Consider the following 18,092-nt stretch of genomic DNA (forward strand, 5'->3'; position numbering starts at 1 on the left):
CAGATACACACATTTCAGGTCACCCTGAACATGGCCTGACCAATATTTGTGTGTCTGGGTGTCAGGACCGTCAGTTTATGGCCATAATAACTGAATCTGAATGAATCTCGGCACAAATATTAGCACTGGAAAAGGTTAGCTGCTTGTTGATTTTAGAGTAAATTTAGCACGTATTACACCACAAAGATACATATTTTGCATTATTTAGACGCAGACGGGCCTCAAATTCTGTCCAAATAGGAAAGGGGAAATGGTTAGCTTTTTTCTTTCATTTAATATTATGTAATAAAATATTCTCTACTCTGTGATGCCCATTTAATATATACTCAGGTTTATGTTTAGACATATCAGATTCTTCTTCTTTTTTCTTGAAACAAAACATCACAGTGTATAAATTAACCTAATATACACAGTGATAGTTCCAGACAAGATCATTGATAGATTTTTGAGGTATAACTTGTTGAAGTCATCTATTTTCTTCTCCACTTCCTTGCACTGATAAGTTTTAAATTTGCCTTCTCCAATCAAGGTGGATTGTCTCACATAAACAAATGTCCAACAGCTACCTTAAGCAAAAATAATGACCATCCTCAATTAATAGGAGGGCTGGGGGTTGTCTATATGGAGCAATGGCCTTATGTTCAGTCCAAGGTTGACTCCTACCATGTATTTAGTGCTGCTGCAGTGACCATGAACTAGGTAAGTGGTTCAGAAAATGGATGTGTGTATACTGTATATCCAAGAAGCAATCTAATCTCATATTAAGAAGACATTCGATGGGAACACAGGGAAAGGATTTGCACCGCAGCTCATGTGTTTGTCATCTTCCTCTGTGACCAAGAGGCCATTTCACAAGATGAAGAAAAGTGACCCCATCTTCACTATACCTACAGCCTGCTTCTTTCAGCCTCCAGGAACAACCTAAGGGCGCCAGTTTAATTGACCAATGTGCTCAAGATGACACTGGTGATGTCCAAATGCACTTTTTCTTTCTTTTTTTCTTTGTTACTTTTACCAACCAGCAATAAATGGGTTTTACTGGCAGGAACCTCAACCCTTTGAATGTCTTCGTCAACTCATACTACTCAGTTAGTCATATTTTTCTTAAAGATGTCAGAACTATAATTCCTGAGCCAAATAAAAGAGGCGTTATTTAAAGAAAACATAACCTAAAATATCACTTGAAATTCTGTGCTAAAAATGATGCCAGTACACTTATTATAATGCGTAAGCTCCAGATCTGGGATGCCTTGTACCTTTTCACAGCCATCAAAAACAGCACAAATGGTAGAGAAAAAGTAACTTGCTAACTTAGTCACAAAAGAGAGCATAACAAAATTTTATCAGACACACATTTGTACAGCATTCTGTCAACCATTACTTGTGCAGTATGGGTGGCATGAATTGGCCACTAAAATAATCTTTTTCACAATATAATGTGCAATTGCATATGTGCTTATGCTACAGAGGGATTTCTTTCTGCTATTTTTAGAATAATGAGAGAAACACACAAGACTATAATTAGACATTAGTATTTTGATTGGAAAAGTTTGTCAAGCATTTTCTCTTTCTTTTCACAATGCAATCTGTTCTTATAGTATTATTAAACATAGTCAAAACAGTAATATTCTTGAAAAATTATTTTCCTATCTTTGCATGAAAAAAAGTGATTCTGATTGTAGCAAACCCTGAGATTAAACCGTCCAGTCAGTTAGGTAGCATGAGAATCTAGCTGCGGGGTAACTCACATCTTCTGTCTTATTAGTTTTCTACATGCAAGAACAATAATGCCTAGCGACCTGCAGCAGACTAAAATGGAATTAGCGGAAATGCACCATCTGTCAACCGAAGGTACATATGAGCCAGATTTGTAAAGCACTTTAGATTTAGGTTCAATTACTGCATATGTGCTTTATTGAATATTACAGTGATATTTATTATATGTATGTTTATATTGTATAGAATTTCAATTATAGAATAATTTACTATATTAGTAGCACCTTATATTGTATCTATTGTACAGAATTAAATAGAGGTCACAATTTATGTTACAATTTCATTTAATTACTTAGAGAAACAGTGTGCTAAAACCTGCACCCATTATACTTAGTTATAGGCTAACATGCTTATATTTTGCATCTTATCAATTAAGAAAATCTTTATTAAATTCATTTCATGTTTGGATCCAGTTTTTAAACGTCCTAAATTTTGACTGCATTTGAATACACTGATACTGTACTGTTCTTTTTCATTATACATGGTAACTGATTTATTGAACAGCAAGTTAATAACCACTTTGAACATTTAGATACAATGATAATGTACAATAATGGCACAACAATGCCCTTTCCTCAAGGTTTTGGTTTCAAATAGCAGGCTACGATGTGGAGATTGAATGTTCTTCATGTATTTTTGTGGTGTTTCTCTTAGGACTTTAAATTATTCAAGTAAGAAAGAGATCCCATTAAGTGTGTACATGAGGCTATACTTTATTGGAATGCTATTAGGACTGAAGCTTTGGCACATACAATATTTCACAAGTGTTGGCTTTTATCTTAGATCTTCTCTACAAATACTGTACATGTGGAATTACACTGACATCTAATAATATTTTGGTTTCCTTACTGCTTTTATGCATTACTTTCTGAAGAAACAATTTAAAGATTGGAAAGAGAGGATAAATATATCGGTATTACTAAATTGGATGGTTCTATGTGGGTAAGGGCATGAGCATGCATGTGTGTGTGCTGTGATGGGCCAGTGCCCAGGACAGTTTCCCATACGTCTATATATTTATACATATACTGTACATGCACATATTGTGGCCTATAGGGAGCATGTCAGAGTCCAAGCCCTTTGGCACAACTACACAACACACCTCCCTGGTATAGATAACTATTTTTCATTTGAGACAGTACCTCTAACAGGCTTCTTGCTCCTCAAAATAATATAATAGTCTTAACCTTTCCTTCCTTCCTTTCTTCCACCATTCCTCTTGATGAGCTTTTTCCTCCTCCTCCCGGCTCTGACTTTTTAAGTGAGGTGAGGCAGCTCCTTTTATGCTGGACCTGGAAGGACACAGCACTGCACACAGGAAGCACTACTGGGTTAGCGAAGCCCCTCCACCAACGCAGAGCTAACTGTTCTCAGCACCCCTGGCACCTCACAGTGACTACAAAAATTAGGTTGCCCCACAGGTGTGCTCATGGGCGATCCAACCAATGATGCTGCCACCTAGTGCCCTGGAGGACTATACAGCCCTGACAGGCAGGCTCCCCTGGCTCTTTCAGACAGGAAAGGGTCCATCCATTCAATCTGGGAAGTCAGACCAGCCCTGCCTTCTGTTACTATACATAAGGGATATGCATGTCCATGCACCAGAACCGGACAAAGTAACAACATTAAAGGAATGCACATGTACAGTCAAACCTTTCTCCTTATGCTTCTTAATAATGTGCAATTGTGCCATGTTAGTGATCAGTAAGAATCCTCAACTAATTTTTTACTGTTTTAAAGTACATTAGTTGATCACTTATTTTTCATAAATGAGCAACACACAGTTGTCAGATAAAGATAAAAAAAACATTCACTTAACTGTGCTCTAAAGGCAAGCATTCTTTGTACAGCTAAAACCTTATAAAATTATCACTGTCACTTGTGGTACATCGAATAAACATGGGATAAGTGGCATACTTATATGCTGAGTGAGTACAGTAGGGGTCAACTGTTCTCAAAACGGGTTCTTGGGTTTGTTTTATGTGAAATGCCTTTTGACAAGTCAGGGCGACCCCGCCACGTCAAATTTCACAATTTACAATTCTCGAGTGCTGTGTGCACGAAACATACAAGCGCAGCAGAAAAGCTGTACAAGTTCTCCCTTTCTCCCTCTGTCTCTGTCTCTCTCTCTCTCACACACACACACACATTCAGTTCCCTGAAATCAGATCTGATCATCCACGCCCCTCTGATGGACACGAGGGAGGGTGGGGGTGGAACCGATGATGAGACTAAATGCCCTGCTCCCGTATTGAATTGTAGCTGCAGGCGGTGCGCTGAAATACAACACGCGTGTCCCGTTATCTCATCCTTTCCCACATTACAGTGTACTGTGAGTTGGATGGGCTTTCTTTTTTTTTTTTTGTTGTTAATTTTAGGAATGGAATATGTTTGATCAATCCCTCCAACGCAGTTGCCGCTAAAAATACACATTAGCAAGCCGGGGCAGCGACTGAAAGACCGCAGTTTAAACATCCCACCCGAACATCTCATTTTTGTCATCAGCAGTGTTGTTCATTTTCTTATTATAGCTTTTTAATAGAACACGCATGTCTAGCAGCATGTCTGACTCGGAAGACATCAGCGAGTTTGGCTCAATAGTGGAAAGAATAACAAAGGGCGAGGTAAGTGAAATTCAAATATACGAATAAACAGTACATGCGACTGGGCGGGGGAAGAAGTGGCGCATTGCATTCGCGAAGTGACCATTGACCAACATAAACGGGGCCAGATGATTAGCGCTTATGTTGCCTTTTAAAGTGCAATATTTTTTTTTTGGCAGATGGGTAACATGTTGCTGTTTTCATTTTTACCGCCGATTTGCCTTCGCGATTGTTCTTTTGCAACTTGTTGCAGAGTATAATTAACAGCCGTTAACTTTAAGGAAGTCTTTTGCACGAGCAATCTTGTATATTGTTCCTTTTGCCGCTATACTAACATTGTTTTTGAGCGTTCCTGCAACAGAAGGAAAAAACAATCCGCAGCAGGTGTCCCACTGAGACATATTACCTGCTCTCCTCTCGACTGTCACCTTTGATAACAACGCTGTTACACCTTGTGATGATGTTTGCATTTCTACGATGGAGGGTGACAGGTGTTACAGTTTAAATGACCACCTGGAGTGATCGTAAAAAGTCCTGATTTTCACGTTCGGCCTTAAAGGGCAGACGTCGGGCGGGCTTTAAACATTTTTGAGTCAAAACAAACGTATCCGAATTTTTGTTAGGTTACCAAATCGGACATTACTTTATGCGAGTATATGCGCTTTATAATAATCCCTGTGTTTTACCATTTTACAGTACAGTACTATCGCTTTTTTTAGTTTCTTCTCTTACTCGTCCAAGAAGCAATGAAGCAAACTGTGAAATAGTTTCATCAACTGAGCTTGAAAATCTTGTCAATGGTAACAGCTGCCTGACTGTCCATATCCATTAATCCACCATTGGGGTGCACAAGAAATTGTAATTTTCCCGGGAGGGGTGGGTTTTATGGGGGTCTGGTTTGGGGAAATAGTGGATACGTTTCTGTGAACCACAATGTTAAGGGACCAATAGTACAGATGGTGGCAGCATCTGTAAGGCGGTGGTGGGAGGTTAGGAGGCTTATCAAGCCAGAATTGCCTGATCACATTATATACTTGAATAAATGTCAGTAAAGGAACAGGAAAGTTACTGGTGACTATTACTCTCTCCATACGTATTTCCTCAATCATTATGTTTTCCTTAGCCATATCCCCAACTATATGATGACAGAGATGTGGTGTCACTTGGCTGGGCTGCTGCATTTGTAATGTAGTCCCGAGTTATATTGCTAGTGTGCTGTGTGAAACTTGTGTTTCCCCTTCTGTGTGTTTTTCGTAAATAATACTGAATCTGACTTTACAAACACAGGGACTCAGTTGTTCGATTACATTGTTTTATATTATTTTCGTGTACTAACAATGTTTGGTCTTAATGTCAGAGGACCTATGCATGTCTATTATGGGTGGAGGATGCACAGCACTCGGCTTCTCAGAGACTCCCTTTACACAGAACATTCTCTTTTTTTATGTTCTTCAGGTGCAGGTTCATAATTTTCATTTTGCTTTCATGGGTGTCAACATATCATGAACGGGTAGGGAGTGAATCATAGGCTGCAACATACATAAAGAACAACTGTAATAATTAAAAAGATAATAATAATCCTCAAACTGGAATAGCATAGGACACACAGACACGGCAAAATAAAATTAAACTATCAACATAGCAACAGGGATGCAGCTCTAGGCTACATCCCTAATGGCTTATTTAATTCAAAGTATCAGCATGTCTCAAATGATCTTACATTAAAACTTGCACTATCATTATCTGTTATTCACCGCCATCTATAAGATTTGCTGTTGGCACACTAGAAAAGTTCTCTGATCTGGAAAAAACTCTCTGAGGTTGTGCATTGATTGAATAATGATATTGCACTATTTGCCTATGCTAGTAAGGGTGCAGTAAATAGTAATGATGGATACATGTTTAAAGATAACCATTCTACTTCAGTTTCACTGAATTTAGTGATTATATTAAGGTTGTCAGTTTATTTCAGTAATTTAAATGACATTTACCATTTAGGCTTAAGATTTAAATAGAAAGCTACGGAGTATAGTTTAAGAGGTAATTTGATTACGCGAAACAAAAGTGCAATAAATAAACTCTGATAATATAGCCCAATTCCCATGTGTTTTGTACACTCTTCCCTCAATAGCATCTTTTTCTGAAAAAACATTGTAAACAGGTGTTGCTATAAGTAATCAAACGTCTCCTTCAACATTCTACCCATTTGGTTACACTAGGTAACAGTGTGGAATAAAATAAGCTAAAAGTAATCCCAGTCTGGGTGGCCTCCTTAAACACCTCAATAATATCTGCTGTCCTGATTATAGAATGCAAATTTTATTTAAAGTGATCAAAACAGGGAGATCAAGAAAACTCCAGCATGGCTTGTTATGTAACATCCTTCCATGTACAAAATATCTGAACATTATCAGGTTAAGTTTTTCTAGCAGATTTCACTTTGGATTAACTTTGAGAGCGTTTCAACTTGCGATTACTCATAGGCCAGTAAATTATTCATGAATAAAACGTTTATGTGTGAAATGTTAACCTTCTCACTAATTTAACTATATCACTAGGTCCTTGCAGTGGCTGCAATGTAACAGAAACTTGCTAATGATGCATTGATACATGTTGGCAATATCAGACAAAATGACACAGTTGTGTTAAACTAACCTCAGTGTCTTAACTCTACAGTTAAAATAAACTGCTGAAAGAAAAACTTAAACCATTTTCTGAATAATGCTCCACTAATCTGAACACATTTAGATGGCCAAATTTTGACAAAGTTAAGTGATGTAGAGAACTGATACACCAGAGAAGACCGGATGCAGTTATATACTGCTTTGTTGACCACTTCTGGCTGCTGACCTTATTATGATAAAGGCCCATTGCTTTTAAAATGTACTGAAAAGTTGTTAAGGAGTCTGATAATCAGGGTCAGAGGTAACAACATTCATCAACTGACGTGCTGTCAGACTTGACAACTATGCAGTGTGATGCCAGCCATGAATCTGGTGAATGAGTACACAGAAGGTGAGTCAGCAGGGAAGTTAAAAATGTATAATTAATAATTGCACCACTATAATTACAGCCAAATTCAGTATCATACAGTGAGGAATACTGTGTAGACATGAAAATAGACTTGACTTGAGTTAGAAACTCATGCCATTCACCCATTTTCTAATAGTAATAATATTGTTGTGCACACTGAGTAAGCAGAAATCTTTACTTGCATGTTCGACCAATGTGCAGCACGTTAAGTACTATTAAATGTAGTTCTCCACAGTTGCATACTTTTAAAGTTCTTTTTTTGGATGAATAACCTGTATAAAATGGTATAAGACCAAAAACTCTTAAGTTTTCAAGAAATGTGTTAATTGTGGTCAGTAATAATGTGTTGCTGGGTATTGAGACATAAATTAGAATTTAACATAAAGTCTTCAGTGATTAAGTGAAGCCATCCTGTCCAGTTTTATGTTTGATAATTTCTTTGTTTCTAAGGTGGGATCGCATTTTTGACAAATCTCCCCACAAAGACATTTACTTTTTAAAAGATGCTTCTCCACTTATAATTCCATCTCGGTGAACTTTGACTCTCTGAGGTGCTCAGTTAGCAGGCAGTACCCTACTAACACGCCTTCTAATATTCCAGCAAATGATGGGAGTGCATTTGTAACAGATGTCACTTACATTTTTGCATCTCAGTTCTTGTCAGTTTGTGATTTTCTGGAAGCACTTTCTACTTTTGTTCCAAAAGCTTGCTTCTCTCATTGTCAATTTTGACTTTTGAATTAAACTACTTATCTATAATTATATTGACTGTGCCTGTCCAATGACACCTTGGTTCTGTCCGTAATGTCTCATGCTAAAATCTACTTTATCTGAAAGCTTTGAAAAGCAGTATTCCCCAACATGTAGTAGCTAAGTAATCTGTTGGCTTTCTAGCATGCATTTGATACATACTTGAAAGTACAAGCTATTAGTAGGTATACTGTAGTAAAAAAAGTTTACAAAGTACAAATAGTAAAAAACTGTTTCAAATTTGGATGCCTGCCTTTTCAGTTTCATACCAAGTAAATTCAGTACAAGTGGGAAGTGACCAAACTCTGACTAGCAGCAGTACAGAACAAGCAGAACTGGTCACTAGTCTACCACTGGCAGACTGCTATATAAACACAAAACATTTCTACTTTGGCAATTTGAAGCAGCCAGTTGCGCTGACAGCATGATTTTGTGCTGTTCCTACAACCTTATTCTATTGAGCCTGTAGTTGAAAAGTGGTTAACAAAATTATGCATAGACCGATTTCAGAACTATTAATAAAAAATAAACCAAGAGCCAAACTCCAGGAATCCAATGGCACAGAAAGACATGTATTATTAGTAATTATCAATTAAAATGTATGAGGTATTTTCATAGAAGCTTCTACAAAGAAATTAAGATGGTGTCTTAAAAAAGAGGGTTCTGGAATTAGAATTAAAATAATCCTGGAAAGGTACGTCAGTCAAATGCTGTCATACAAATGGGAAGCGTAGACGCTGAGCATTTTAAAATAAGTAAGGTTTGAGCACTCCGACCATATCTTTTCTATTGGTGAGGGTTATACTGTGTGATACCATCAGAAATGAAGAGTTGAAGGAACTACTCTTTGCTAATGATGTAACCTGAGCAACAAAAAAGAATATGGATTTGGCAAGATGCCCTGGAACACAAAGGATTAAGAGCAGAAGGTAGAAGATGCTGCAGACATTGATAAATGAAGACAAAGAATCTGAATTGCCGACCCTCAACAGTTGGGAAATGATTTCATGTAAAAGAAGAACAAGAAGAGGAGAAAAAAACACTTCAACAAAATACATTTTTTCTTTCACAGCAACACTAATTACTGTAATATTGTGATTATTTTAAATTGTCATCCTGTTGGAATTTTGTTAGGTACTAAGAATATCTCTTTATTATAATAAAAAAAATCCTGGGATGAGACAAGACTTTTTATCCTGCGACGAGATGTGACTTTTTCAGAGAGACACTTTCATGTCCCACGAGATGAGACTTTGCGCCAAGAGATTTAACCACGCCCGGGGCTGGAAATAACGTAGAACGTCATAAGGAATTCAAAAATGTTGGCACGATACACATGCAGCGCAGGTTAGAGATAATCAAAGTACTAAAATTCAAAAATCTCAAAAAATGATAGTAAAGATCGCATTAGCGCAAACAAACAGAAATTATTACTTGGTGAAATAACAGAACAGCGAAACGATATCAAATATAATGTTCGAATTTAAACTTTTAAGTCGGAGACTTGTAGATCATCTAATTCGTGTTGCCATCAGGGAAAAGTCATGTTTCTTCCCAATGAAGAGGCGTATAAGCGAGAATTAAAAGATTTGTTGTTTGGTGAAAGTGAAATCCACATACGCAAGCAGCAGAGACGTAAAGTGGCTGACATGTAGCACAGGCCAGGGGGGGTTGGCAAGCGAAGCAAGCAGGGGGCGAAGCCCCATAGTTATCCAAAAATGTAGGGACCAAAAGAAAATCACCTGAAATACAACAAAAATAGTGTTTGTTCTTATGTGTTCATTGTCATCTTGAAGTGGTGTTGTTTAATGGCTAAGGCATTTTTTGGAAAGCAGTGGATTTAATCCCAGTCATGTTGACTCTAAGCAAGTCACTTAACCTTTCTGTGCTTAAATTGTAAAACTTAAATATGTGTAAAAAATGTAACACAGCTCCATGATTGTACAGTACCCTGAGGTAGTGTTTACTATGGAAATGTGCTGTGTAAAATAATGGTTCCGTTTGTCTCATCGTTTTTCTGGCCATCTTAGCATCTCCTTCATCTGGCTGAGTGAATTCTTTCATCACTGAATGTGAATCCCAGTAGTAAAAGAGCAAAAAAAAGCTGCATCAATAGACTGATTCTATTGTTATGCAGATTTCCAGCTGTGGAGCTCTTCATGCGACACTAAACAACACAATCACAGTTTTAATTTTCACTGTATCATATTTCTTATTGTTTTATATGATAACATACCATAACATGGAGTAACAAAACCTGGAGTGGTACCAGTAGATTACAGGACACACTCAAGTACACTCCTAGACTCACACAAGGCCATTTTAGAAAGGCACAATAACCCAACATGCACACCTTCGTATATGAGCAGGAAAACAGCAGTACCTGGAGAAAAATCACATAAGCACAGAGAACATGCAGATGCCACACAGGTAACTTCTAATAGCAGAATTTCAATCTAGGCTGCTGTATCCATGAAATAGCAGCACTTACCACTGCTCCACTATGGCACCATGATGTTATTAGATTGCTCAAGGAAGGGTTAGCTGCCTAGACCATCCACCCATCCATAAAGCCATCCATTTTTCAGCATGCTTGTCCAGTTCAGGGTTATGTGGGAGCCAGTTCTTATATGTGCAACTTCGGCACAGAAACATATCTAACTCTGGACACAGCACCAATAACCTTGGACACTCAGATGTTTGCTTTTGCTAAATTTAGTTTTTGTTGTCCTTTCATTATCTTCTGGCCTTCTGTACAATTCTGCAACTCTTGTTATTTGGTAAATCTATGCAGTATTAGTTGTTGAATATCTGGGCAGCAGTTGTTTTTGGACTGGTGATTTTGCAAAGAATACTATATAATCAGTTTTTACTTTCCTAGTGGGCACAATCAGAAATAACTGAACACCTATAATGTTGAGTTTGTAAAATAGCATAATATTTTGAAAGTGATGCAGTGGAGCAACCTCTGGCACAAGAGTCTTTCACAATGTCAGTGTCAGGTTATATTAATTATGGAAAGAAATTAATCTAAACTAATTCATAAGGTGATGTAAATTCCATCCTTGAAACAGTAACGGGTAAGAACAAGCATAGAGAATATACCAATGGACTCGGAATCCTTTCCTGTGATATAATTCCTTCAAGCTGATTTACTGTTCTTGCTGGAAGAATGCATTATGACACTGCAGAAGTAAAGCAGTGAATGGACTTACTTGCTGACTGGCTTTATTCATATGGGAATATATTTCAAATTTTGATTGGGTAGTCTTTACATAATAATATAATTCATAGCACTCTGGCATGGTGCTGTTTTTAACAGCTTGTTAGCTCAGAAGGTTTTTCCAGTATTACAAAATAATTTTGCAAATTACAAAACATAAAATACACTCGTGATTCAGTAGTTTATGTCACAACACTAAAGTGTGCAAATACAGTACAATAGCTTTCCAGACAAAATGAAACTAAAGAACTCCTAAAGGAATTTTTTAAAACTTATTTTTATACTAGCACATATTTCTTTGGATAACATTTTTGTTTTTTGCATGTTGCCAAGAAAGCTATTCTGAACATTTGCCAGAGTTTTTTTGGCCACATACATTTTTAATTAATAATTATGACATGTTTAATTTTACAGAGATCATAATAAAATGTAGCTTAGTTCCATATAGTTAATACAATTATTTACTTCTTAGTTTTTTAAAAGTCTTAGTTTTCTGATTATTTACATTTTTATTTTTTGGTCGTCAAACTATATTTTTGGCTTATTCAGCCTATTGAGTTGAGTTTTTTATGAACTTTGGAAAATGCTACTAAAATCTTTTGTTTCAAGGAATATAAGAAGCTGTATGTTAAAGGAAAAACAAAGTGAGACAATCAGAAGCACAGCAAAAGTGGGAGAGATATCTAAGGAACTACAGGAAAACAAATTGAAGTTGTAAGGACATTTGATGACAAGAGGCAATGAATATGTGGTCAAAAGAGTGATGGGAATGGAGGTGCAGGAGAAGAGAAAGTGAGTGAGGCCAAAGTGGAGGTGGATGGCTAAAGTTAAAGAAGATCTGGGTTTGACTGAGGAGGAGGTGCAGGCAGAAGGTTGATTATGAACATTGACCCCAAATAGAAGTGGGAAAAGATGAAGAGGAGGAAGGAAGCATAGAGAAGGGAAAAACAAAAGTTTTTTATGCAAGTTTTTGGTCTATTATTCCAGTTTGTGTGTAGTAGCAGTCCTGTTTGTTTTTTAATTTACAAACAGTCAAAAATCAGACAACAAACAGCCTTCTTATTGGATGAAGTAATTTTTTCATACATTCAGTAGCTTTACAATACAAATATCCCTTCTAATGCTCGTAACAATTGGATGGTGATGTGTACTTTGAAAAGAACCTGCTCCTTATATTGAGTGTTGTCTTGGTTTGGTGAATTTCACTATCAGGTTTGTAGGAAAATCTTGACACCCCTAGGAAAACTTTCCATATCACCTAACTGATACCAAAGCCAGTGGCTAGGCTTTGGAAAGTGATGCAATATTTATTGGTGTGCTGGGGAATGATTAGCTGGATATCAGGTTTCTGTCTCATTGTCTCAGGTGCACTAGACGGGGCTTAGAAGATTTCCATATGAAACTTAAGAGCACATCTTTTCAACATTTTGTATTTCAAGGTAATTACACTTGCTGTCAGTTGTAAAGTGATAAATTTAGAGAATTCCTTTAAAATTTACACATTTTTCTTAATGTCACTGTGTCATATCTAAAAAGGCCCAATACTCTGTAGGACTTTCAGATACATGTTCTTACACTTTTTTAAATTTGGGATGGAGCACAACACTGTAAAATATCCAAGAACATTTTAATCAAAACACTACTGTATACGACAGCAACGATTTGAATCTCTTGTTTATAAACCATGGGTCTTCAATTATGGTCATGCAGTGCCGCAGTGGCAGCAGATTTTTGTTCCAACCAGTTCTGTAACTAGAAGCCAGGCCTAGTAGACAGTGGGATTTGAAACTTAAGTATATGGCTTGTTAATTCTTTCATTCTTTCAAGGCACACCTTTATCGTGTTGTACTGTAGGTTTTTCAGTTTCTCAGAACATTATCCATTTGTGGTCTGGAACATATTTGGTCCTCTTGGACAAACCCCATTTACTTCAAAACATTTTATTAACACAGTTACGGCAATGATGTATACAAACATTTTTAAATGGAAGCACTTTAGCTGGATTGCTGGTGGTTCCTTTGTTATTTTCACCTCAGTATTAACTAATGGCTCTTTAAGAAAACAGGCAGCAATTAAAACTTAAATGCAGGTGTTTAAAACTAAAATGGACAATTAAGGGTTTTGAATTGTAACAAGTGAGTTAACTAAAACTAAAGCTAAACTAGCACTGCCTGCTGAAATTTATATTCAAATTAAATATCTTGTTAGCCTTCTTATATTTTTATCACAACACACAGATGAACAACCTTATTTTATACAGTGCCATTCAGTATAGTGGCCTACCAACCAAGTCACTCTATAAATACGAAGCTTTGTTGACAATTTTACACGCATATTTATATTGAGTACAAAATGATAAAGTAGTTTGCTTGGTTTTGTGAATGAATCAGGATTAAATATTTCAGTTTAATGCTATTCCGTTCTTCAGACTAACAACATTTTGCTGTGTATAGACTTTCTGAGCAAAACACAAATAGAAAAGAATGTGTTATTTTATTACTTTCATGATCGACTCCATTTATGCTGTAATTTGTTTTATAATCGGAGCACATAATTCTAAACTAAAGTAGTTAATTTTAATTGCCTTAAGAATTCAAACTTAAGAGAAGTAAAAGAAAAGTAAATTTTACAGTTCACTGCATACAGTTTAGATAAATAATATATCCTTTTAAAGCCTCTTGCATTTTTTAACTACCTTTGTGATCCTGACAAAGAAAATGAAGATTTAATTAATGAATGGCTATACATTATGAAATCGGACAGGATTCTCTTAATAACTGCACTTCACAATTGTGCGCTATCCACATCTTGTAATGTCATTTGTGTATGTTAGAATGGTGAAGTCTATTAAACTAAAGCCATTTTACTTTGTAGATAAATAATGAGGAGAGTCTTACTACAAATGGCTGCTTGACAGGGAGGAGTGCTGAATCATGCCCTCCTTCGTGCTGCAATGCTGATGGGGCTCTTATGCAGCAGCTGATGGGCCTGGTCTCAGAAAGGGAAGCTTGTACCAGACAGTGATGTGTTTCTGTAATGCGGCACTCTGTGTACAATATAAAGATGCCTCTGTGGTGAGAAAAAAAATAACAAAACGAATATCTTTAGAAATATACCACACCCTTTTTCCTACTGTAAAATGTATTTGAGCTCTATAAATACTGCCTCAATACAAGGAGATACTTCATATTAGGATTTGACTTGTCTTCTGAGTTTTAGATTAGATAGTTAATGTTTTTATTTTTTCTTTGAAGGTGAAATTCTGAAATTATTTTAATGGGTTTCCCACATTGTTCCAGTGTGATGCTGAGGTGTCACCCACTGCACTCAGGTCCCAATCCAGGGGTACATCGTGTGGGTCTGTGACAACACGCTATCAGCGCATACTCCCAAGCTCCTCCTCCTCCTCCTCCTCGCTGATAAGTCACAACAAAACAAGAAATAATAAGATACCTCAGGACAGAAATAATATAATTAATAAGATAATTAAATCAGCACTGTGAGGAGTAATACCTGTGGTTGCACAAATGCTCTAGAAATTGAATGTTCATGAATACCTGAGGGAAAGAAAGAAAGAGAGAGAATGTCTCTAGAGGACATTAAAATGGAACCCAGCTGAACTCCTCCAAACTGGCAAGAAAAGGATTTCCAGGACAGCTCATTCTACCTAGTATGAAGAGCGGCCAGCCTGGAAACTGGTATAGGTTTCTGCCATTTAAAAAGCAGTCTATGACTGGAGTTTAAAGTCACTATTTTTACCAGACACTCATTAATACTCATGTTAGAAGCGACTTGGGTCAGGGGCTCCAATGGCTTATAGATATGTTTGGCAAGAGAGCAAATATTTCACAATGGTTGTCAGAATGTATTTACAGTAAGACAATGTGGACAGGCATCATAGCCATTATGAGCTGTGAATGACCAAGTGTGTTGTGATTTACTGCACACAAAATGTTGAAAAGATGTGCAAATCTCAAAATATCCAGTACATGGTCAATCCTCCCTTGGTCTAAAATGCAAAAACTAAGAATTTGCTCTAAGTTACCTAACCTAAAAATTCAAACGGCAGACTTCTAGGCCTGTACAGGCCCAAAATGGTGCATAAGATTAAGTTTTCCTCCCTGCGTGGAGTTTGCATGTTCTCCGTGGGTTTGCATGGGTCTTCTTTTGGTGCACCAGTTTCCTCCAACAGTCCAAAGACATGCAGTTTAGGTGAATTAGCGACACTAAATTGGTCCTAGTGCGTGTTTGGTGTTAGAGTGTGGTGTGTGTGTGTGTGTGGGTGGGTGTGTGTGTGCGTGTGTGTGTGTGTGTTTGCCCTCGTGTCTTTTTTAGGGTTTGTTCCTGCCTTGTGCCCTATTCTAGCTTGGGTAGGCTCCCCACCGCCTCTGCAACCCTGGTCTGGGTTAGGCAGGTTAGACAATGAGATGAAATTAAGTTGTATAATTTTAATAAATATTCCAGAAATACAAAAACAATCATCAAACCATAAATAGGAAGGACAAGGCCAATAAAAATCTTTATAAACAAAGAATTTATTTGTGATCAATAAAAAGAGAATAAAAAATGAAAAAAAGCAAAATGAGGATAAAAAGTATTTGCCTAAGAAGGAAATCTAATTTAAGTGAGTCTAATTCCAAAATCCAATAGCAAAATCCAAGAGACAGAAGCAAAAAGTCAAAAATGAGGATAAAATAACAGTACTCACTATAACAAACTATTCTCAACCAGCTTCAATGAGCCTCAGAAGAATTCACTCCCCAGCATGAAATATACAAGCTGAGGGCAGTCCCTCAGCAGTAATGCAGTGGTGACCCTAATTCTTGGACCTCCATTCACAGAAAACAAGTAATGTATCCTTTAAGTACATATACAGAATACAAAAGTCTTAAATAATAAACAAAGATAATATTAACAAAAATTACACTAAACTATAACACATCAAAATATACATCCATCCATTATCCAACCCACTATATCCTAACTACAGGGTCATGAGAGTCTGCAGGAGCTAGTCCCAGCCAACACAGGATGCAAGGCAGGAAACAAACCCTGGGCAGGGTGCCAGCCCACCACAGGGCACACACCCCCACACCAAGCACACGCTAGGGACAATTTAGAATCACCAATTCACCTAACCTGCATGTGTTTGGACTGTGGGAGGAAACCGGAGCACCCGGAGGAAACCCACACAGACACGGGGAGAACATGCAAACTCCACGCAGGGAGGACCCAGGAAGTAAACCTAGGTCTCTTTACTGCGCGGCAGCAGCGCCACTACTGCACCACCGTGCCACCCTCACATCAAACTAATGTGTTCAAAATGAACAGAAATTACAGTAAAAAGGAAAATTAACATAAGCCAGGGAACAAAAGATGTCTGTAACATAACAGGGAGTAGAATTCTTAGAAATCACTACAAAGAGTGACATAATGGTTGAATGGCAGAAGGCTAGTACAAGTCCTCCAGAATTAGGAGCAACTGCGACTGTACTCTGAGTCACAGAGCATGGAAGGTGCCTCCAACAACGACACCTTTTAAATCTGATCAGATATTAGAGATTGATACAAATTCCTAAGAGAGTAAATTCAAACTGTTCGCTCAGCAGCTTCAGAAGGTTGCCTCTACGTCTCAATGTGTCTCAGATGTAGCCCCAAAATGGTGTTTAAAGGCTACTCCTTAATGAGTGGAAATGCTTTTGGAGTTGTATGTTTTATCAGGTAGGATAGACACTCCACCAAACAGACAAGGGCCTATATTATTTATGTAATAAGACCCAGAGGATCAGAAGGATTTGCTTTATCTTTTGTTTATTTAGTACCAATTTCTTTAACCTATTACCCCTCCTAATTTGTCTTCATTATTTTATTTTCTAATTTTTGTTATACTTTGGGAAACTGTTTTTTCAGTACTAAACCAAAAAAAGGTATGCTTCTTACATTTTATAAACACTTTTATGAATTGACCAAACTGCATAACAAAAGTAACATTGCGTGAAAAATTAAGAGTGTAACAAAATTGAATTTTGTAAAGTAAATAAATGAAATGAGATGAACTAAAACATCTACAAAAGTTTTTTAAACAAAACTCTGCAAATAACCAGTGAACTTACTTTTTGGTTTTTAAAGTAAGATAAGAAAAGGAAAAGTATAAAAAAAACTACATTAGCTACTCATCTCTCTTTCACAGTCGGCAGAACAGTTAAACAATATAATTGAAAATGGCTTGGAGAATGTGGCACGTGTGAAGAAACAGATTGCAAAATGTTAGTCGTTACTGGCATTTGTGAACCTTTCAATTACTTGTCAAGTGCATTACAGCACTTTCTGGGCTACCACCCCTCCCTCCAGGAATACCAATCAAATTAGCTGCTAAGTGACATTCTCTTTAAGCATGGCAGTGACAGAGAACATCAAGTACTAGGAACAGTGTTTTGAATGAAGTACAGTAATCTTTTTATATCTTTGTAAGGCACAAAAAGCTTACATAGATAAATGATAATACTTAGCACTGCATTAAAGGAACAGAAAGAGATCAATGAAAGATCTTGGGTTTGTGAAAGGCGCTCTATAAATGCAACTTATTATTATTATCTTCTTTAGATATGCAGATTTAGATTTTACCTTAATTTTCATGTTGAAGAGTTGAACAGAAGAAACAAATGATGTAGCATATTAGTAGTAAAAAGACTTTGGCATGAGACATG

General features: G+C 37.0%; 1 protein-coding gene and 1 long non-coding RNA gene across 2 annotated transcripts in view; one reads left to right on the forward strand and one right to left on the reverse strand.

Moving 5' to 3' along the window:
* LOC127528867 (uncharacterized) overlaps nt 1-10,886 on the reverse strand; it is a 67,504-nt gene extending 56,618 nt beyond the window's left edge. The window contains exon 1 of the long non-coding RNA XR_007935474.1: nt 10,654-10,886. This is a non-coding gene — a long non-coding RNA (uncharacterized LOC127528867). The remainder of the gene's footprint in view (nt 1-10,653) is intronic.
* trim36 (tripartite motif containing 36) overlaps nt 4,140-18,092 on the forward strand; it is an 85,357-nt gene continuing 71,404 nt past the window's right edge. The window contains exon 1 of the mRNA XM_051930188.1: nt 4,140-4,400. Coding sequence (XP_051786148.1) covers nt 4,326-4,400 — 75 coding nt within the window. The 5' untranslated portion in view covers nt 4,140-4,325. The remainder of the gene's footprint in view (nt 4,401-18,092) is intronic.

The sequence above is a fragment of the Erpetoichthys calabaricus genome, chromosome 7, assembly GCF_900747795.2.
Source record: "Erpetoichthys calabaricus chromosome 7, fErpCal1.3, whole genome shotgun sequence".
Classification (NCBI taxonomy): domain Eukaryota; kingdom Metazoa; phylum Chordata; class Cladistia; order Polypteriformes; family Polypteridae; genus Erpetoichthys; species Erpetoichthys calabaricus.